This window comes from Ambystoma mexicanum, chromosome 12 (assembly GCF_040938575.1).
Source record: "Ambystoma mexicanum isolate Mex_15411 chromosome 12, UKY_AmexF1_1, whole genome shotgun sequence".
In the NCBI taxonomy this organism is placed as follows: Eukaryota; Metazoa; Chordata; class Amphibia; order Caudata; family Ambystomatidae; genus Ambystoma; species Ambystoma mexicanum.
The window spans coordinates 579,782,092-579,805,595 of record NC_090936.1 but is presented as its reverse complement, the minus strand read 5'-3'; the positions used below and the strand labels follow the sequence as shown (position 1 = coordinate 579,805,595).

Sequence of the window (23,504 nt, the reverse complement as noted above, 5' to 3'; positions counted from 1 at the left end):
AGGAAGCAGAGACAACCCGGCGAATTACCGACCCATAGCCCTATTGGACATCATGGGCAAAATATTTGCAACTCTACTCCTATCAAAATTTCAAAACTGGGCAAGAACCTCTCCTTCAATCGATCATTTCCAAACGGGATTTCTCAAGACGGCCTCCACAAGCATAAACATCTTGATCTTGAACATCATCAAAGACAATGTAAAAAACGGAGCTCCAAAAGTCTTCCTCGCATTTATCGACTTATCTAAAGCATTTGATAAAGTAAACCGTCAAAGACTATGGTCGAAACTATCCAACTGGAAGTGTCCAGAGGAAATATTAGAACCAATAATCGCACTACACACAGAGACAACTATGCGAGTTCGACTAAACCGACAAGGCTTGCTATCAGAAGCAGTAAAGGTCGAAAGAGGGGTCCAACAGGGGTGTCCTTTAGCCCCCGCCTTATTCATTACATTTTTAGGCGACTTTCAATATACGCAAACTTCATTGAGAGTATTTCCTCCTAAAGTTGGAAACAGCGCGGTGTCCAGGTTGCTCTACGCCGACGACCTGATTCTGATGGACCAAACTCAAGTCGGTCTTCAGCGCCAGTTGACAAACCTGGCCAAATTCATTATCCAAAACGACTTAGAAATAAACATAGAGAAATCAAAAATCTTGATCTTGGGGAACAAGCGCTCAAAATCTAACCCAGGTGGTACCTGGTTTTTAGACAATGTAAAGATCGAGATAGTCACAAACATCAGATACTTGGGTGTCATGATTGATGAATCAAGAAATGAGAACTCATCCATCCTGGCTCTGTGGGCAAAAGTCAAAACACTTACCACTCAAACAAGACTGATCGACAACAAATACGGTAAATTCTCCCTAATACCAGCAATCCAGTTTTACAAACAAAAGGTGGTACCTGCTTTGATCTACGGAATGGACGTAGCGCTCAACATGCACGACTCCATTTGGCCAAAACTAGAGGGATACCTCTGGAAAGCAGTTTTAGGACTGCCAAAATCGGCTTCTATTGCAGCCATACGACGAGAACTTGGCTTATTATCTTTGTCAGCATCTTTAGAACAAAGCCAAATGAGAGCACTAAGGAAAATCATTGACCCGGACTCACTCCCAATATACAAAATGATTCGAGAAGAACTTAAGACGGGGCGCTGTAAAGCATTGACCCTGTGGGAAAAGAAATTAACTTTAAAACTAAAAGCCCTTGCCTGCACCCGCGAGGACTTAATCCAAAACCCAGAAAAAATTAAAAGCAAAGTAGCACATGAGGACTGGATCACCACATGTAATCTGGCAACGGCAAACAAACTGCTTTACCACCTTCCACCAACCACCAACAAACTAAACCTTCCGCTGAACTACTGCATCAAATTTCCAAGCAAAAATCTCCGAAAAACGTTCATGCGAACAAGACTAAACCTGATACAAACACAAGAAATCCGAGCAATCCGTACTCAATTAGCAAATAAAACCTGCAGACTATGTCTAAACCCAGACATTACAGAAACATCAAGACATTTGATCTTAAACTGTCCTAAAACCGCCCACCTTCGAACGACATCCTTGCTACCGCAACTTCAGGACTCTACTCTTAGAGAAGAACAGACTTGGTGGTCTAGATTGATCGCCGGGGAAAAAACAAAATGGGTTATAGTGGCAGTCAAGATTCTCGAAGCTGCCTTAAAACAAACTACAGAACTTTGATCTAAACAACGAACTTAGCTAAGACGAAAAACTGGCGAAACTGCATCAACAGATCCCAGAAAAAAAAAAAAAAAAAAACGCTGATCTCCTTCTTTTCTTCATACCTTGTAAAAATCAATTCTTTTTGGTTAAAATCAAGTAAATAAAAAAAAAAAAAACAAATATGGAAACCATTGTATATAAATACTCCAGTGCCCATTCTGTTATAAATTGCTAGCTTTAATGGCAGGAATGCAATAGAAGTAAGTATAGTTTACAGCACTGCCCTTGGTGTTTGTTGGATTTTCCCAAGGGCATCCCTTTCCTAGTCTTCACAGACCCTCCACCCAGGTGATCCTCTGTCGCTTGTCCACCCCCAGGGTCAGGATCCAAAAGCGATGGCCTTTTCCTGGCCACCTGCGCAGAGGACCCATGGGTAATACGAGTGAGAATATCCTCAGGTTTCACACAGTACCTCTAGCCTACGCTTCTTGTGTATCAGAGAGCCCCGTAAGAAAGCCTTCTCGCCATTTGTCAAAGGAGTCTTGCTCGAGACACAGGTCGAAGTCGGGTTCTCCTTCCTCGACGATTGATAGAGGTCAGACACCTGGGCCTTGGATCTTTTCAGGTCTATGGGGTCTATATTTGAGGAAGATGAAGACCAAGATGTACCCTTTGGATAAGAATATGGTACTCCCAATGTACCCGAAAAATTAGACTCTGAAGAGTCAAAAATGATAAATCTTGTACAGACTTGGAGAGAAGCTAGCAGCCAGGAAACATATACAGAGACTGATTTTGCAAACCCAGAAGTATCTGATTATAATAATAAATACTTTATTGTGGTACAATCCAGAAATTGGATTTTACACAACTCATACATATCACATATACATCTCAAACAAAATATATATATGCAATAAATTCGACTAGATATAGAGTACATCACATAGCAAACACCAACATAAAAGATATACACTGCCATATAAACTGCAATATAAAATATAAAAGCAATAATGCTATCGTTACGATTGTTAAACCGACCATAGAATTCACACAGTCCCAAATAAGCAGTATATCGACTTCCCGATAAGTATGACTTTACAACTGGAGTAAGGGCTTTATATGGGTCCATACCCTAAAGAGAGCTAGCTGCAGGTTTAAGGACACTGTATTCAGGCAGCCATACCAAAAGGCTTCATCTTTTATGGCCTCAGAATTATGGACCCATTTTTGGTATGTGCACATATATGTCGGACCAAGTTTTGGGCAGAGTGTTAGGATATGTCGGGCAGATTCCAGTGCTCCTGTCCCCTGGCAAATTCGGCAGATCCTGGCCTCTCGGGGGATGTTCAACCTTGGCCCAATAATAGTAAGGACCGGTAGTTGGTTAGCTCTTAATTGCAACAAGAAGCGTCTAACTTCAGGTGCCGGTGATAACAATAGGTACACCTGAGTTTTTAAATATCTTTGGGTGACATGAGAGACTGCCTCGTAGCCACTGAGCGTAGTTAAGTGGTCTGTATTCTTACACCAGTCCCACTTATTTAGTTTATCTTGAAATGCTTTTTTCTGGTGGATATATGGTAAGCGTTTTAGCTTTTCATGAGGCCAGTCAATCTCCACAAATAATGATTCATTCAAGTCTTTATATGACCTACCCCACGGGTGTTTTTCTGAATCGTAGCTTTGCCCTGCCAACCTGAGCAATTTACAACCGGGACTTGCTAGCGCTTTCAAAAGGAACCTCGTGCACGCAGTGCCATCCCTCTCAGGGAGATTAGCCCCAGTTCTAGTCTTGGGTATTGTACTGAGCAAGAAGGTCCCAGGCCAAAAACACTGCGCCAATAGTGTCCCTCTAGAATGTTGAGCCAAGTTAGATCTTGCATGGCTACTGCCTCCAAGCCATACAGTATTGCGGGTACAAAGCATTGTTGGTACAGTTTCATAATACCGGCCATATTAAAACCTGCAGTGCCCTTTGCGAATCTGCAGGCCTGGAGGGTGAGCAATTTTGCTCTCCATTTTTTGTTTCCGATTATAGCTTCATAATCGGATAAAGCCTTGAAATCCAAACCCAGATATGGATATTGCTCCACCACCGCAATTGTTCCCAAGTTAGTATCAATACCAGTTTGCTTTGGCCCTTTTCTTGCAATAGCCATTATTTTCGTTTTTTCCAGGTTTATAACCAAGCCCAACTGTGAGGAGTATACCTGTAGCTCATTAAGTAAATTTTTGATGCCAGACGTACGGTCAAAGAGGATAAAGTCATCCGCATATCTGATTTTTCAGTTCCTTCTTTTAGATCATTTATGAGTAATGTAACTGAATATCTTGGCTGGGGTAGACTGGCCGCGGTAGTAGAAAAGGATGATCTCACAGACATCTTAGTGGACCACCAAAAGCAGCGGTACTGTCATTTGACACTGCTTTGAGGACCAGGATTTTGCAGAACTAGATTAAGCCCGACTCCATGCAGCAGTAACCAAAAATCGAATGAAAAAACATAGGGCTGCTTCCATAAACTCTAAATTTTTATCCAGGCACCCGACTCCCGAAAGTCAGACAGAGACTTCTTATTCAAGAGCTTCAGTTTACCCTTCCATTCCACTGGATAAGGATGATAAGAAGATTGATGTCCTGGGGAAAAGAGTATTTAGTGCTGGAAGTATGGCATTAAAATCAATTATTGCGACTTGTGCATTGGACAAATACTCCCATACCTTATGGGACATCGCTGCTTTGGAGGAGAGGGATGGATTTTAAACTTGGTCCAAGATGGCAAAGAGGCAATGTGCCAACCACTAAAATCTGGACTGGATTCTGTGTATTCAGTTAGTAGAGCAATGGCAGCCAGAACAGTATTGAGACATATCGCATGGCTCAGGAAATCTGGGTTTGCTCCTGATGTACAGACGCGTTTAATGGACATGCCTTTTGACGGGTGGCAGTTAGTTGCCAAGGAGACTGATGGTAGCTTGGAGAAGCTTCAAGCTTCAAAAGCAGCAGCAAAATCCCTAGAGGAGGCAATTCACGAGCCTGCACAACCTCAAGGTTCTGCGCATTTATGGAGAGGGTGTTCCTTTCGATTTTATTCCTCTCTGTCAAGGGGAAGAGACGATTTCTCACAAAGGGGTCAGAGAAGGGCTCCATGTGGATACAGAAGTAGAAGAGGAAAAATCTCCCTTTCAGCCTCAGCTGCCTTACCTTCAGCTGCAGCAGAGGCACCTTCAAAACCCCTTTGATTCCTTAGCACACAAGACTGTGGTGGGAGGAAGGCTGTCTCAACATCCCGAGAGTTGGCGGGGCATAACCTCAGATGCGTGGGCACTTCAAACAGTGGCTCACGGCTATTGCTCCCATTACTGACAAAACCTCCAGATTGCCCCCCAAGAGGCCTTGCTATGTGAGTCCCAGATCCGCTGCTTTAACAGGAAATCCTTACCCTATTAAAGAAAGGTGCGGTCGGAGAGGGGTAAGGTATGGTACTCTCCTTATTTCTTAATACCCGAGAAGGACGGAGGCGTGCAACCCATCTTCGACTTCAGACACTTCAAAAAGTTCCTCATGAAGGACAAGTTGAAGATGGTAACTCTTTCCCAGATCCTTCAGGCCCTTCGACTCCAGGATTGGTTGGTGTCATTTCACCTTCAGGATGCTTACTTTCATGTGCCCATCCATCAGAAGCACAGAAAGTACCTGAGGTTCGCAATTGGCAGTTCTCACTATCAGTTTTGGGTTCTGCCATTCAGGCTCACCTCTGCCCCAGGGGTCTTCACCAAGCTTATGGCAGTGGTGGCAGCAAGTCTAAGGAGAGAGGGGATTCACATCTACCTCTACCTGGACGACTGGTTGATCAACCTCAGAGTCACCTCAGTTACACTTCCCACTTCTTTCACAAGCTGGCCTTCTCCCTGAACTTCAAGAACTCCCACTTGACACCATCTCAAACATTTGTATTTATTGGAGTAGTCCTGGATTTAGCCTCGGGAAAAGCCTTGCCACCCGAGTTAAGGGCTCAACGTCTCTCGCAGATTGACCACAAATTTCAGAGTGCCCAACATCTGCCGGCCGTCGACTTCCAGAAGCCCGTCTGAGAGTGAGATCCCTTCGGTGGGCTTTCAGATCCCAGTGGTCTGAATTCTCTGGCAGAATGACAAACCTTATTCAGGTTCAGAGAAAGGTTGCCCATGATCTCCTGTGGTGGGCCTGCCGAGAGAATATAATGGGGAGAACCCTTTTGGCAACCATGGCCGGAGATGTCAATTGTGACGGACGCCTCTCTTTCAGGATGGGGAGCCCACATGAAGGATCTTTCAGTCAGTGGACACTGATCTCTGGCAGAGTCCAGACTTCACATCATCCTTTTAGAGCTGAGGGCAATCAGAATAGCGCTGATGGCCTTCCTGTCCTCGATGCGGGGGAGAAATGTCCTGATAATTACGGACAACGCCGTGGCCATTGACTACCTCAACAAGTGGGGTGTGGGGTCACTGCGCCTGTGTAGAGAGGCAGTGCTGCTATGGTTCTGGGCACTACAAGGAGGAATCTCTCTTCTGGCATTTCATCTATCTGGAGAAGAAAACATAGTGGCAGGCACTCTGAGCAGTCAGAGCACAGTCTACCACGAGTGGGAGTTGGCTCACAAAGTCCTTCTGGAGATCTTCACCCTTTGGCGAACCCCCCAAGTGGATCTGTTTGCAACCAGTGTCAACAGGAGGTGTGATCTGTTCTGCTCCAGGGAATTTGCTCAAAGAGGAGCTCTAGGGGACGTGTTTGTGGTGCTTCAAAAAAGGTAGCAGGCGCTCCTCTCCAGAAAGAACATGGCATGATAGCCTGTTCTGAGATGAGAGTTTGCAGCACACGCGTTTTGCTCACTGTACCTTTCACAGATGGGAAATATCCATTTGCATATCAGTCTTTGACCCGCCCACATGGGCAGTCCAGCACCGAAATGCTATGGCAATAGTACCAACAGCAACCCCATACATGTGTTTCAGCCTTGTTGGGCCTCATCAGTGAGATGAAGCTGTGCCTCTCTGAGCACGTGTTTGTGGTGGACTGGGAATTTCCACTTCTGTATGCGTTTCCGCCAGTCTTCGTCATTCCTCATGTCATAAGGAGGTTGAAGAAGTTGGAAAATCCATGATCCTCATTGCTTCGGACTGGGCCAGGAGGACTTGGTACCAGGACCGTCTCGAGATGGCCATCTGCCCTCCGATTCGTCTTCCCCAAAAAGAGTACTTGCTCTCACAAGAGGGGGGGTCTCCTTCTTCATTCAGAAATCAGTACTCTGAATCTTCACGTCTGGTTTCTGAAAGGGTAAAATACAAAGATTGGGACCTTCCGGAAGACATGATGGAGGTGTTGCTTTGGGCCAGAAGGCCAGCAACAAAATCCCTGTACTGCTGCCATTGGAACACATTTCACAGCTACTGCAGGGAAAGTGTTCAAGGTTAGCTACCCCCTCCTTTACCCATCTGTTATAGGCCAATGGCAGAGGTACTCGCATCAGATGTGCTACATGAATCCAATGTTTCTTGCCATCGACACACACAGCATTCTGTGTGGCCAATAGCACCTGGAGCTGCCATTTCCAGTGTGGTTCAAGGCTGGATTTCCGCAGGAAGTCTTTCAACAGAACGTAGTCGTCACGCTGAATGGTGTGGCCAGGACCCATGTATCGATCTGGCAACGCTTCTCACGCCTGTTGGTGAATCAAAAGTTTTGAGTCAATTGGTTACAATAGCCCACCAATAATCGAAACTCAATCTTCAAACTTGGTACATTCCACACATTAGCAGGTCTCCCCATCACAATTTTATATGGGGACATACCTGTTTTTGCTTGGGCTGTCATCCTTATTCACATTAACGCTAAGGGTAGAGCGTCAGGCTATTTCAGCTGGCTGTGTGCACATATCTTCGCTAGCTTCCTTTTCAGGGTGCGTTGTATCTCTTTACTAATCCCGCTGATTGGGGATGATTCGCTGAATGAAATGTCTTTCTTATTTGTAATCCCTCACACATGTGCTGGGTGACTGATGCTACACAATGGAGACCCTTGTCTGACCATATTAACCTTGGTAAACCAAACCGGGGAAAGTACTTTTAGCATTACCTTTGCTGTTGACATTGCAGTGTTATCTATCAGAGGGGAAAGCTTCGACCCATTTTCAGAATGCACACACTACCACTAGAACGTATTTAACATTCTGACATCTTTCCATCTCAATGAAATCAAAGTTTATTACTTAAAAGGGCATGGAAGGGCAATCAAAGCTTCCCTTAGGTACTGGTGTTCCTTTCCTAATGTTATGCTGTAAACAGATATGCAGTTTTTGACCAGTTGGTCCGCTATTTTGGATATGTTGGAGTTCCTTCATACCGGTTCTAGGTGTTTACAAATGCCTTTTGCGCTTATGTTGGCTGGGCCATGGTCACTATAGCCTGTACATAGGTATTGGGTAACATCCATCTTTGTTTGTCATGGTTAACCCAACAACCCTCCTCATCTATGTGGGCCGGTCCCGATACCCACTCTTTAATTTCTTTGGCCGTGGCCTCAGCCTGAATCTCTTTTACACTGCTAATGCCTTCTTCCATTATTCCCCTCTCAGCGACCCTACTTGCAGGCCCTAATACGTACATTCCTGATTGAAGATCTGTAGCAGTTTGTTTGACTATTCGGTCTGCAAATGCGGTCCCCTTCCCAATCCTTCTTCCATTATTCCACTCTCAGCAACCCATCTTGCAGGCCCTAATACGTACATTCCTGATTGCAGATCTGTAGCAGTATGTTTGACTATTCCGTCTGCAAATGTGTTCCCCTTCCCAATATCGTCAGTAATTCTCTGGTGTGCTGCGCATCACATTATGGCAAGTTGTTTAGGAAAAGCCAATGCTGACAATAGTTGCATTATCAAGGGACCATGTTGAATCTTAGTGCCATGGGATGTTAAAAATCCTCTCTCTGCCCATAATCTCCCGAAGTTGTCAGCTACCCCAAAGGCGTTCAGACTGTCAGTATAAATATTCACTTTGAGCCCCTGGGAATTGTCACCAGCTCGAATTAAAGTGATTATTTCTGCTGCCTGGGCAGAATTGTGAGGAATTCTTCTACTTTCAACAATTGTGTCCAAGGTGGTGATTGCATAGGCAGCAGTAGAAGTGCCATCCGGAAGTTTAAAACAAAAGCCGTCACAAAAGATTTCCCCATCCGGGGATGGCAAGGCTGTGTCAATCAAATGAGTTCTTCCTTTTGTGTCTTGCTCGGTGACATAGAGACAGTCATGACTGGTGTCATTGGTACTGTCCTCGTCTAGAGGAGGTAAACATTCGGCCAGGTTTAAAGAATTGCATTTCTTAATTTTTATGTGGGGTGCAAATAAAATGAGCTTGTATCTAGTGAGCTGAGCAGATGTGAGATGCTGAGTTTGCATTCTATTCAGTAGTACATATACCGAGTGATGCACCATCATGGTTAAGCAGTGACCCAAAACCATTCCTTCACTTTGCTTTACTGAGGCGGCGGCTGCAACCACAGCTTTAAGACATTTTGGCAAAGCACAGGCCAACAGGGTCCAACATGGAGGAAAAATAGCCGTACGGCCTGTTCTCCCCCCCCATGTTCCTGCGTTAAAACAGCCAAAGCACAACCATCTCTTTCATGCACAAATAACACAAACTCAGTGTAATTTGGTGTGCCCAATACTGGCGCGGATCACAGAGCAGTCTTGAGCATATCAAAAGCACCTTGACAAGCTGTATCCCAAGGTAGGGGTAGAGCAGCATCTTTCTTTGTTAGTGCTAGCAATGGCTTAATAAAAAGGGAGAAATTCAGAATCCATTGCCTGCAATAGGAAGCCATCCCGATAAAAGTCCTAACCTCTTCCTGAGCTTTTGAAACTGCCATGTCAGAGTTAGTTTGTACCCTTTCAAGTGCAAGGTACCTACCTTCCTTCGACAGGAGGTAACCTAAGTAGGCGACCTCTTGTTGGCAATACTGGAATGTTTTCAAAGATGCCTTATGTCCATTGTCAGCTAAATGTTTTAACATCAATATAGTTCTCTGAATCTGCAGCGATAATTAAGTAATCTATGTATTGTATTAGCGTACAAGAGGAAGGTAATTCTGGTGCATCTAGCTGTTCCTTGAGAGCCCTACTGTAAATGCTAGGGCTTTCTGTGTGCCCCTGTGGTATCCTGGTAAAAGTAAATGAACATACCCCAAGAGTTAAGGCAAACAAATACCTACTATCTTGGTGTATGTGTATGTGTATGCTAAAAAATGTGTTTTTCATATTGATGACCAAAACGTGGGTAGCCTGGGCAGCGATCATCGTTAGAATGGTAGTGATGTCAGCAACAATGGGAAACTGGGGCAAACAACCTTATTAACAGGTCTCAAGTCAATTACGAAACGGGAGGGTAATGCATCGTCACCCTTCTTGTAAACAGGTAAAATCGGGCTATTACACTTGCTACCAGAAATGTCTTTTATGACACCTTGATGTACGAGGTCGGAGACAATACTTTTTTAAGTGTTTGTTCTCCTTCAACCGAAACTTTATATTGGAGAATACGAGGCAATGTGGCACTGGTCTATGCGCACAGGTTCAACATCTAAAATTCCAACATCATTGTCATTGATTGCCCACAGATGTGTAGGTATGTGGTGCAGCTCAATGGGTAAAGGCAAAGCCATAAATTGGGAGGTGGAATTCCGCTGGGGGGAAATGGTTAAGTAAACTCCATCAGAAGAGCAGTAAATTACAGCGTGTAACTTCAATAAGTTCAGTCCCAGCAAATTTTCACTGCAGTTTTTGGTTAACAAAAAGGGGCATGAGTCAGTAAAAGGTCCTAGAGAAATGCGCACCGGTTGAGAGACCGGGCTTACCACCGGAGTACCAGAAAACCGTACTGATACATTTTGTTGCCCTGACAGGGGGATATCTCGAACCACACCTATCCCCAACTTTCATTTTTACATAGTGTCCTTTCTGGTCTACAGGGATAGGAGTGGGTTCCAGATCCTGCTTTGGGCTGTCCTAGTGAAATAATATATCGTCTGATGTGTAATCTTCAGAAAAATAAGTGCGGGAAGTGTTGTCAAAAATGTTTGCACCCCGAGCATTTTGTTGCCCATCTTGATTTCCTGTATTATCGTCGTACTGCTGGTTCTGGGAGAACTGACCTCTGCTCGGGCCCCGGCAGGCCTTTGCTACATGCTCTTGGCCTTCTATCCCACATTGCATTTTCCTTCTGCTGGAGGATCGGACACTCTGCCCTCCAATGGCCTTCTTGTTTATAATAGGCTCACTGGTTCACGATCACATTCACAAATCCTATTTGTGGGTAAACTGTCCTCTGGGTTGGGCATACCCTCCTCTCGATCCCCTTACAATTTGCTGCAAAAGCACCCTTGTCTTTAAATCAACTTTTTCTTTTCAATCTTTTCCTTCTCACTATTCACTCAATTCTCATAGCACTGGGCCATATGTAGGATTTCGGATGTTGTTTTAGTTTGTGAGGCACTCTAAGAGGCAGTGATTTGAGACTGAATGTCTGGCAATAATGCACATACAAATTTATCAACAAACAATATTTTCCCTGGTTCAGAACTCAAATTCTGACCACTATAATGTGTAAAGACTTGCTCGATCTGTATTCTGTGGCCCCTTCTGTTTTCCCTTGCATGCAGGCGGTCAATTTATCCCAAATAATCATTTTTTCCGGCACCAATGCCTTAAGTTTCTTCACAATATTGTTAGGTAATGCCAGTATGCTTTGCAGAGGTTTCTCTCCTGCATCCCTTCCTGCGTCGGCCTGCACAAGATCAACGCATGTGTAGCCAAATGCAGTCACATCGTCTATGGTTCTGATCTGTTGCCATATGACAGGACATAACAAATCTATGTCCCGTAAAGTGAAGACGGAGGAATTTAAAACTGACTCAACTTCTTTATAAAATCTTTTGGGATTCTTTCTGATGTCAGAGATTGTTTAAGGGTGTTAACTTCCTGTTTTGAGAAGGGGACATGTACAAATTGTGAGATATAATGCGCTGCAATAGTCCTTACAGGCATGTCACTATCGGCTGGTTCCACTTTCTGTTGTACAAGCATAGGGGGTACCTCTCTCATTGCTTATTGTACAGTTGGGTTGTCAAACCTGTTGCTTAGGAGCAAAGCTAGGTCGAGGGACAGTGTTGTTGGTGGGCTGTCATCAGCAAATGTGTGTTTATATAGCTGCATAATATCTGCTGCACAACACAATTTCCTTTAAGACATTCGTTTTGCAAGTATTCAGCCATAACTTGGAATGCTTTATTCTGAATGGATGGGGAATATTGGGTGAAAGTTTCATGGATCTTTTTAGGGGAGATAGAGGTATCTGAAATCCATCTGTGAGGGTCTCTAGTGATGATGCGTATTTCCTTGGTGGGGAGGGTAGTCTTTTGAGCATATATTTTATCTAATGTGGTGCGAGATCTAGTTAGATATGTTAGATAAAACTCATCCATTTCACTTATTAGAGAGAACAAGTTTGACACGTGCTGATGTGCCTCTTCCAATGAAGTGAGGTAGCAAACTGAATATTTCAGTTGCTGTATTTTGCCAGGTATCGCAGTATCAGTGAGTTTTTTCCAGAGTCGGACAAGTGTATCCCCCATGTGTCTAAATAAATGTTTCCGCTAGTCCTCAGAAAAGTCGGGCAAAGAGCAGCCACAGCTGCTTTGTCCTTTTATAACTTATAGTCTTCAGCTTTTGATTCTAAATCTTCCTTTTCTCTCCTTGTCAGTGCTCTACGAAGCCCTGACCTCTGGTTGCTAAAGAAGCGTGAATATTGCAGAAGAGCAGTATTGGAAGCAACAGGGGATGTCAGTGGTGAGGTTTTAGATAATTCTTGTGTGGGAGAGGGTGCGGGTCAAGAGTCAAGGCTTGTGTCTGAGCTAGTAGCTGTGGTTCGGCTGGCGGAGGTGGTGGCGGTACATGGGAGGGCGTGGTGCTGAAGGAGGTGTTTGGCCATCAATTCATCAGACGTGCACAAGTCTTTTGACAGGTATATTTTAAGTATATCTAACTGGAGGTTCGTGTCTATGGCCCTAATAGCCTCATCCTGTTTCTGCTAGTCTGCTTGGGTAATATGTCTGAGAGCATATTTTTCTCTACTTTTGAGGCGTTGAGTGGCTTCTTTGCGCCAATGCGAACCACATCAAAACTAGCATGCCTAGCTTTTTTTATTTATTAACACTCCAAATGCTGTTTTCTTGCTAGTTCAAACAAACCATTTTGTGGCCACTGCAAATCTGGTACATGTCTGGTCTAGCAGTGCCAAATATTTTTCAAATACTGTTAAAAACTATTGATCCTGACCCACATTTTATATACCTTTTCATAGGCTGGGAAACCCTCAGGTGGGGCTGGCTGACCATATTCTAACCCATTGAGTTGTTTTCTATTGCAGCAAAGTGCTGCTCAATATGTGCACATCTTACTAAAACGAGGCATTTCTTAACTCAAAAAGGGTCTCACCTGGAAAATATTTTGCAAAATATTTTCGTGTACAACCAGTTTGAAAAAAACTCACCTAATTCCAATCAAAAGCAATCCCCCATCAAACAAACTCTCTGGGTGGTGGTCTTCTAAAGGGCGAAAACACAGTTGCAGTTACAGTTCGGGACCCTCGCTGGGATGATCACTGGCCAAAGAGACAAACGTGTATCACGAGTAGCAGCTGCGAGAAACTCTGTCTCAGATTAGCAGGGATCCCCCACTCACTGGTCCTAACGTCTGTTCACTCCGTCATCGAAAAAAGCGGTGGCTCATCCTCGATAGGGTCCCACGTTGGGCGCCAATTTGTAAGACCAAAATCTTGGAACTGAAAACAAGATAAGAGAAGACCAACAGTAATGGGTAAAATATATTCAACAGTTTATTCGCTTCAAGTGGACCCTGGTTCATCTACAACAAAGTACAGTCATAGTGAAGTGAGCAATTTGCAACACTGAACCAAGCATTTACGTGCCACCACAACATTCGTATGCCGCAAACATATTTCTTTTAAGCAGAGAAAATAGGAGACCCAAACACTTGTGTCACCTCTACTTAGCTCTTTTCTTGAAAAAACTGGATTTTTTGATCCATTCCAGTCAGACTTTCACCTTGGCCCGGGGCACCGAATGTGTACTGGTCTCTGTCGTGGATGATCTTACACGGTTCTCTGACCAGGGTGGGGTGGGCACACTGATTCTTTTGGATCTCTTAGCCGCATTTGACACTGTCGACCACCCGATCCTGGTTGATCGTTTAATAGAGGCCGAAGTGTCTCATCAGGTGCTGGCCTGGCTGATATCTTTTCTCACTGGGCGCACTCAGTCTCTGTCTCTTCTCTTTTAGATCTGCTCCTCTTGCTTTATCATCTGGTGTTCTGCAGGGTTCCACCTTGTCCTCTACACTTTTCAATGTGTCCATTCAGCCTCTGATCAGACTCATCCATTCCCCCGGGCTCAGGTGCTACTCTTATGCGGATGACACACAGATTATTGTCCATATCGATCTTCAGCGTGTGGGGGCGTTGTCATCTACAAGAGTGCCTGGGGCAGTGGGTGGGTGGATGGGTGTCAACTGGTTTAGGCTGAATGGGGACAAGACAGAGGTCTTGGTGGTGAGTCCCCCTTCAGTTGCTTCTCTTTGGAATACTGATTTCTGGCCTGCTTCTTTTGGATCGCTTCCCTCTCCTGCCTTGGTGGTGAAGGATCTTGGGGTCAAACTTTCTGCCTCTGTCTCATGAGGCTCAGATCTCAGCTGTGTGTCAAGCTGAACATTTTAAATTAAAAGTTCCTCAGAAAATGCTTCCTTTTGTTCCCGTATCGCTACATGCCCCTGTGGTCGCCTTCCTCATATTGAGTGGAGCCAACTATTGCAACTCACTTTATCTGGCTCAACCATCTTATCTCATTCAGCGTCTTCAGCAACTTCAGAACTCTGCGGCACGTATGGTATCACAGGTCCCCTTCTCCACACATATTTTGCCCCCTCTTCGTGGGCTACAATGGCTGCCTATTGAAAAAAGAGTGCAGTTTTAATCTCTCTGCTTAGTTCATAGGGCTTCTTATAGAGTTGGACCAGAATATCTTCAACACAAATTCAGTCCCTATGTTTCTAGTCGTGTTCTTCATTCTCAGAATAATGCTGTCATAGCTATCCCCAGAATTCGACTCTCGTGTAGGAGGCCGGGCGAATCCCTGTGGCTGCCATCCATACTGTGGAACTCTATCCCTCGTGGGCTACGACTCACAGAGAATCACCTTATGTTTCGACGTGCTTTGAAAACCTTTCTGTTCTGGTGACTTGTCTGCTTTTTTCCGTTTAGTGGATTAGCTCCAAGGTGCCTTATGGTGTTTGTGCGTTTCACAAATTATAAAATCAGTCGATCAATACTGCATCAGTTAACATCTTTTATATAGTTTTGCAACAGTTAAAACACTCCCAAATAGTTATTACAGTCCACCCCTAAACATGATTGGACCGAAACCTCTTCAAATAAATCCCATCTTTTCCCAATTTCTCCATTTTCATTAGCCAGTCTTATCCTGATAGTCATCTTCAGATCATATTCAGAGCACACCTCTTCTTAGTATTCGTCCACAGTCAGCCATGACATCAGTGCATGGTTGAACATTGGTATTGAAACATAATACTTTACTAGCAATAGCTGGTCTAGTGGCTTTAACTTTAAGTGTGATTGCACACGGTCTGCTTACATATTTTAGCAAATACAAGGAAGGCCTGAATAAACAGAATATTCTTTGAACTACTGATTGCAATCCCAACTATCCCAGACTCCTGGCACTTCTGAAGACACACTAATGTATGCAATCCCTACTCCAGAACATGCAGCCTCTGGTTTCGATCTGTAAAACCAATTGACGGCCAGACACCCTGGCCTCGGGACCCATTTGTATTGCCAGCTCAAACAAATGACCAAACTCCTCTGTGCAAATTCAATTCAATGACGAAGATAAAATCTCTTCCCTTGCTGAACTGTTAAATCATAAAACTTTGTCCTGTTTCCGACCTTACTAGATGACTCATTCTTCTTTCCGTCAACTAACGTTCTTGCTACTTAAAATTCAATCAGGTAACTGCAAAGGTTAAAGTTACTGATTTACTCATTTTTTGCCGTCTGAAAACCTGAAAAAGTCAGTTTAAAAGTTAAAAATGCATTTTGCGAGAGGGACCTAGCTACTATATTTTTTGCAAAGCACCCAGTGTGTACATTGTGTTCATGTTGCATTTGCCGTTTTAATATTGTATCTTTCTACGTATGTGAACATCTATATGTATACATTCTAAACAGTGACACTAAAAGTAACATATCTCATAGATAATTAACTGCACTCAATGCATGTGAATTTGCAACATTGCTCCCAGCTCGCTGCCATCCTCAGTCATCAACATGAACCCCTCGCAATGATGAGGACCCTTCCTGACCACCGCATGCACTCCCTGCTATGAAGAGTGATATGTGAGGAGGTGACAGAAAGCTTAATTTGAGGCAAATTGAAGAAAGATTGATATGCAAACATAGAGCATTGCAAGATGGACTAAATACTGAGCACGAGATTAATGTATTTATGTAACCAATGGGACAATTGACTGGAGAACAATGGGACCTTGAATGTGCAATTCAATAGGCTCACTGCCAGAAAATATTCAATGCTATACATATGTATCTGTGTAGATATGCTAAAACACAATAATGGATGCAATTTGTACACTACATTTTTGTATGAAAATTATGAATTTGTCTTTTGTTCTGCATAGTAACCCACATAGATGTTGAAGCAACTCAACCTTATAAAAAACAAACATTATAAAAATAATTAATGAACCTACAATTATAATAAAGCAAGAATATAAAGTACTCCGAAATTTTAAATATAATATGTGAATCTTTATTAAATGAAAAAGTTGGATCTGGACATCAAGCAGTAGTGTTGTTTGAGTTAACCAAAATCTCAAAACAAATAATCATTCCTAACTGGGAAGAAGTTACGTGTTTGATGTCACCCTGACCGCAGTGTAAACTATTGTGCGTAGAATTACGTCATACGCTACATAGAACGCCATTGGTACTATGTAAATGACCACAACATGTAACCATGACTGAACCCCGCGGTATGCCAACTTTGCTGAATACACCAGGGATAAGTTAGAGATCTTCATATATATAGAGTACCTCAGCCAAATAGATCGTTAAGCTTTGGAAATCAATCAAAACATGGTATTAAGACACTTTTAGTAAAGGAATACAACTTTGTTCTTAATGACATTATTTAAAGACCTAGGAATTGTACAGTTTTGCCTCTGCCTGAATAGGAAAATAATTGTTTGTCTGACAACGTAGATAATCTGCAGCTGGTCATCAAAAATGTGTTGTTGTCACTGAGATCATCCCCGTATAATAATTTTGGTGCTATGTCTGGTTACACAATCAACCAGTCCAAATCGGAAGCACTACCCATTCATGTCATAAGAGTGACCTGGGGGACCTGAGTTTCACTTGCTGCACAAAGAGTCTAAAATACCTTAGTGTATAGCTATAGGCGGATGGGGTGGACCTTGTGAGGTACAACATGGACAAAATACTGGAGGAACTCAAATCATTGGTCGTCAGATAATCGACAATCTGGTTGTTACTTTGGAGGCAGATTAATTCAGCCAAAATTATCATAGCCCCCAAAGACAAATATAATCAGTCCGTTATTCCACTGCCTGTCCCAGCAAAGATCTTCAGAGACATTAACTTGCTCACTGGAATTCCTATATCTTGTTAGGCCTGCTGGGATCTGCCTAAAACTCTGCAGTTTCCCCTGTCCAAGGGCAGTTTCGACCTGCCAGACTTTGGTGCATACCACACTATCTCTGTCATCTGGGTGGCTGGCTGCTGGATAATTACCCAGTTGAAGACTAGTGGGCTGTTTCAAAGGCCAATTAAGAGGGCCCATTGGCTTCTGCAGCACTAGTGACTACTGTATCTCTTACAAGACATGAGAAGAACCCATTGAACAGCTTTCTGATTTACTGGCAGCTTAAGTTTGGCAAAACCCTGTGATCCTGTTAAATGGCAAAATACTGTTCTAGCCTACCTGGATTGAAATATTCATCATGGGTGCAGATAAAGGCCTGGACCTGCAGTTGCATGTGAAGAGACTGTGGCCCTCATTACAACTCCGGCGCTAAACCATGGCGCTATTAGCACCATGGTTGGTGCCGGTGTTGTAACGAGTCCGCCATGGTGGAATGGGAAATACCACCCCATTCCAAGGTTGGCTGGGCGGTATTTCCCCAGTTCACCATGGCCCTTCCCCATTCCCATTTTCTCCTGATAGGGCTCAATGGGACTGGGAAAGGCGCTAAGTACGGTGCCGCAAATTGCGGTACCGTAATTAGCACCGAGGTCCCTTTGCGGCACCCTACTTTAACGGCTGGTAAAACCAGCCGTTAAGGTCGGGTCCCGCAAAGGGACCTCGTAATCAGGCGTTAAGGGTTTAACGGCGCCGACACCTTTTACGGTGCCGTTAAACCCTTAACGCCAGGGTCGTAATGACCCCCTGTGTTTTAGAAGAGTGACCATCAGTCTGTTGAGAACTGGCGGTCGGAGGTGCTCAGAACCTGTGTAATGGAGAGCTCTATTTTCGGTCCGAAAGGTGAAACAAATAGAATCAGAAGTAACCGGGCCTACATTGTGGAGTATATAGGATAGAGCGCAGTGGTTAAAATTGGAAATCAAAGAACATGAGCTAGAAATAGCTTCTAGTTGTCGGGACTTTCCTTGACCAGGAGTTACTTATCGCAACCCAGGAGCTATTAAAGTCCATTCTCCTGAATGGAGCCTCCAAAGCATGGCAGAACTTGCTTTTTTAATCCTAACTGTTGCATGCACTCAAAAATGCATATTGTAATCTATTGTTGTTTCTGCAATTATCTGTCTCTTACCATGTTGTTTTACCTTCCTTCCCTTTTTTATATTATCTTTATATTGCTTTCCCTTTTTGTTTACATTTCTTTTCTGTCAGTTCTTTCATCTTGCTGCTACCTCTCATTTAGTCTGTACCTATATTTGCTGCTACATCACAAATATGCTACCACATCTGTTACTTCATTATCTCTGTTAGTCTTTCTGCCGCCTCCTCTTTTTCTGTGATGAGACCTTGTTCACTCTTTCTCTCTGCTACTGCAGAATGAGGCGCTAATACATAGAGCGCCAAGAGACCGCGCAGGTGGCAACAGTGTGCGGTTTAAGTACCTTTAACATAATGCATCTTTTAAGCAAATTCCCAGACAGATAGGAACAGATTCTCAAATCTATTTTTGGTGCAAATTCAGGAGATGCGCTAGCAGATCTCCTGACTTTAGCCCAAAAAAGGAGCAGCCCAAATCTCAAAGGACATCTGAATGTGTGCATCTTGGATGCGTTCATTCAGATTCTCTTCCCCCCTTTGCGCATTTTCTGAAAGATGGTGGCATTTCTGGGCATTTAAAAGCGCACCCTGAATTCACGAATAGAATATGCTTTTAAACGCCCAGAATGGCTGATCTTCCCCTCCCTGCACCCTTTGAAATAGGCGCAGAGGGAGGCGTAAATCATGGCAGGGTCATTTTTGACATGACCTCATTTGTATTTGAATTTTGACCACTGCTGTTTAAACTGCGACTATCACACTAGCATTCCCCTCCCCCAAACCAGAATGGAAATGCTTTTTTCATGTTCTTTCACTGAGACTGGCCCTTTAAAGGTGCATCTCGGTGAAATGAGCTTCCAGGAACCACGTGGTTGCTGGGACCCTGTCATACATCCCGACAATAATGCATGCAAGGTGGCTAGACAGCGCATATTTGCACTATTGTCCAACCCCTTCTGAAAGGCTCAGGCCACCTTTGTGAATAAGGTGACCTGAGCAATTCAGCAATGAGCACAAATGAAAGGAGCACATTCTCTGCACTGCTTTCCTTTGTACTTATATTTGAGAATCCAGCCCATAAAGTTAATAATCAGGTATGTATTTTTGTGTGGCACCAGTGGGCTTGTGGAGCCAAAGAACTCTCCTGGTAGCAGTTGGTATCAAGCTACCTGGGTTCTTCTAGGCCCCATCCAGGAGCTAAATAGCTTTGAGCAATGTCGAACCCTAGAAGGACATGTTTGTTCTGTACTATGCATACACTCTACTTGCTATGATATTTTTACTGAACATTGGAAACCTTGTGTCCCACTGCTAAAAGATACATTTAATTTAACTTCTGTTTTATGTAAGACAAAACTAGTAAATCATTTAATACAAAAAATGTTAAACAAGCCATCACAGTGGTATCGAAACCTGTGGGAGTAGAGCAAATGTTGATCATCTTGAGGCATCCTTTTCGTTTAGTGGCTGTCCCTCTTCCGCAATATGTACTAAAAGTATTATGGCTCAGGTGAGTAAGCCATAAACAAGCATAATGCCTGCCTTTAGTCTTGCTATTGAATTCGAATTCCCAATAGTACTGGGTATTCTAATTCTTTTAAAGACATAGAGACAAGCATTTTTGCACTCTTTATGGTAAGTTTTTATACAAGTTAATCGATTTTATGTTTATTCAAATCTTGTACTGTGCATGCTGTCCTCATGTTTGATGTTGGCTAGTCAATTTATGGCACAATGGGCCTCATTACGAGTTTGGCAGTATTTTGGCAGTAAATCTGACAAAAAGTATAATTTGGCAGTGCAGGAAAAGTGGTGGTAATGGAATTACCACCTCCTTTTCCCTTCACCACCAAAATTGTAATGAGGCCCAATGGAGCTCATTTTGCCCATTAGCATAATGTGACGGTAGTTACGTTTACACTGTAACATAAGCAGCTACAAAGTTTCCCCAATTGCACTGCGGGGTGCAAATTTAAAGGGCAAAAGGCAGCGTACAAGTGTGTACACCACCTTTTGCCTGCACATTGGCACTCTGCAGTGAAAAATTAGTAAACACGTGCATGGTAAGCAGTAATGGAAATTAAACCCTCTCCGTAATACAAGCATGTCGGGGAGAGTTTCATTTCAATTGTACACGCTGCCTGTCATGCTCAAATGGGATGGAGTGTGTACAATGGATCCCTATGGGGTCTGCCTACTTTATGCTGGTGCATCGAGCATGAAGACCCCATAGTGGTCTCCAGCATTTACTCCAGCATGAAAATCCATGCTGGAGCATTTGTATGGCAGAAAGGAAGGAGGTGGCAGAAACGCAAGTTGCGTTTCAAAATTCCTCTCAGCCATACAAATGAATGAAAATGTGGTGTGGGGCGATTGAAAGGCGTTAAAGCCTTACTCAAGGCTTTTATGCCTTTCAATCATGTTATACGACTGACAGACATGAGCCCCAATATCCTTGTAGCAGGTATGGAGACCAATCATCCTTAAGTCAGACAGCGTTTTTGCCAGCTGCAGGCAACGGTTCTGGTCATCTGCGGTCTTCAGGAATCGGAAGGTTGCTTGATCGTGTGGTTGTGGACCAGAAGATAATTGACTTTATCCTTCCCACATTATTCTGATAATGGGCCTCATTATGAGTGTAGCAGTCTGGAAATAAGGGTGCTGGTCACACCGGACCGCCACACTGCAACTCTGCCTTCTGTGACCATTGCACCTGACAGGTCTGACATGCCGGGCACAACGGCCCCAGAAAGCAGAGTTGTCACGGACGCACTGGCACCGCTAACAATGGTGCCGGTGCTTCCGTGAACCCATTCTTGTTGAGTCCTATAGGACGCCAGGGGAATGGGGACTTACCAAATCTACCACCTGATATCCCGGCCCGCCGGGACTTGTAATGTCACTGGGATATCAGGCCGCGGATTCAGTGTATGAGGACGGCGGCAAAGCCGCCGGTAGCTCTGGCGGGTTACTGCCTTCCTCTTAATGAGGCCCATGGTTTCTTCTTGACTAGATATGTGCCGTTATATACCTTGTGGTGTAAATAATAAGAATGCTGTAGACTGCTGAAATGTTTGCTGGAGCATGGATGAAATAGAGGTTTTACTTGAGATTGCATCTGCTACTGTAGCTTGGTTGTTTACAGTGGTGGTTACTTCTGTATTTATGCCACAACCAAGTTCAGATAATGCCGGATTCGTAACTTTTTTGAGAAATTGCTTTTAGCAAACTGGAGTAGTAATGCGGGTCTCTCACATTGTCAGCCATTAGACATTAAATTCTGAATAAAATAGGTTTGCAAGAGAGTCTTTACGTTAAAGGAATGGCTGTAATGTCCTGTGGTTATTTCTAATGGATTGACAAATGTGATCAACCAATACTAATACTTTCCCCAAGTTGTAATGTGTTAGGCCAGGCTTCAAAATGTGCACTTGCCAATGGCTACTGATAATTGACTCTTGGTGAGTAGGACATGGTTTGGTGTGTTTATGTGCAGAATGGAGTGGGTAACCACTTTTTATTCCTTGGTAGTAGCTTGAACACAGAAATGGGTAGCCCTGTGCTAGGTTGTATTTGAATAGCTTTTATGAATCACCAGGGGCTACCATCTTTGCACATTTTCCTGCTTTGTATTATCTGTTGTTTATGGGTACGTTTAATGAATTGGCAGGAGATACAAAATGTTGTGCATTTTCTCAGGGCTCTATTTATGGTGATCAATTTAAGCTACTGCTGTTTAAACTGAAGACTAGCTGTTAGATGGGAGGTTCATCTATGCAATATGGCTGCCTCCCACAAACCTGGTCATCTGTCGCTCTGCAGTCTGGATGCAGAGCAGCATTCTTCTATTTGCACCATGGATGCATAAATGCAATGAACTACAACAAAAAGCGATATAATAGCATTAGATAAATTAATGCAACCAAATAAAAGGGAACTGTTTTGCCTGCTATTCTTTGGTGTTTTCATCTGTTTCTGTTCTTCTCTCCAGGTGGAAGATATCTTCACTCTATCGATCCCCCACTTGTGCATGGAGAATAATCAGGCCTACACTCATTTCCGCCTGCGTGGACGCTATGCTTACACTCTGCCTGTCTTCCTAGGCGGGAAGCACAGAGTGTGGGGGTTGACTGCTATCCTCACTGATTCAGCACTCAAGATGTTGGTCCCCAGCACCTATCAGAGCAAGGTTTTTGGAACCCGTAAAGTATGATGACTACCACCTCCTATCACAGACATCAGAGGATTCCCAATACTTAGAAAATTAACCTGCTTTGATCCTGGCAGACCAATAAAAAATTAAAGGACAAATCTACTGACTCTCCCATAGCTTTAAAAATTGGGGAATAGAAACATTGGATGAAACATTTTATACATTTCTGTTCCACCACGGGTTTGGAGGAAATCTTCATTTGTGAAGCTTGGTAGAGTGATCCATATGGCATCATGCTGAATTTTCTTTGGACCTTACCAAACTGCAGTATCCTCTTCATGGCTCTGAGGTAGAACAAGTAGGAATTTAAAATTAATAAACTGATTTGATGGTTTGTGTATTAATAATTTGTGAGCAGCATTCATTGCAGGCGATGCGCTTGGTGCTGTACTAGGGAATTCTAGGATCCGGTAACACATTTGCACAAAACATGATTAAATCTAATTATTCTGCCAAACTAGGCAGTATATCTTAATTAATGTGCTTTATTTTTTGGTAGAGCCCAGCCACATCTTTCAGAAAGACTTACTACAATATTATCAAAGTCATTTATACAATTGTCTTTTGGCCAAAGCCAGCCATTCATATATATTCTTTTTTTAATCAGGCTTACGCATT

General features: G+C 43.5%; 1 protein-coding gene across 3 annotated transcripts in view; it reads left to right on the top strand.

Moving 5' to 3' along the window:
• NUDT8 (nudix hydrolase 8) overlaps positions 1–23,233 on the top strand; it is a 218,523-nt gene extending 195,290 nt beyond the window's left edge. For 2 of the 3 annotated variants that reach the window (XM_069628917.1, XM_069628918.1), the window contains one exon: positions 22,665–23,233. In XM_069628917.1, the coding sequence (XP_069485018.1) occupies positions 22,665–22,886 (222 nt within the window). In that variant the 3' untranslated portion in view covers positions 22,887–23,233. The remainder of the gene's footprint in view (positions 1–22,664) is intronic. The other variant, XR_011281820.1, reaches the window with a different exon arrangement.
• Positions 23,234–23,504: the final 271 nt, after the last annotated feature.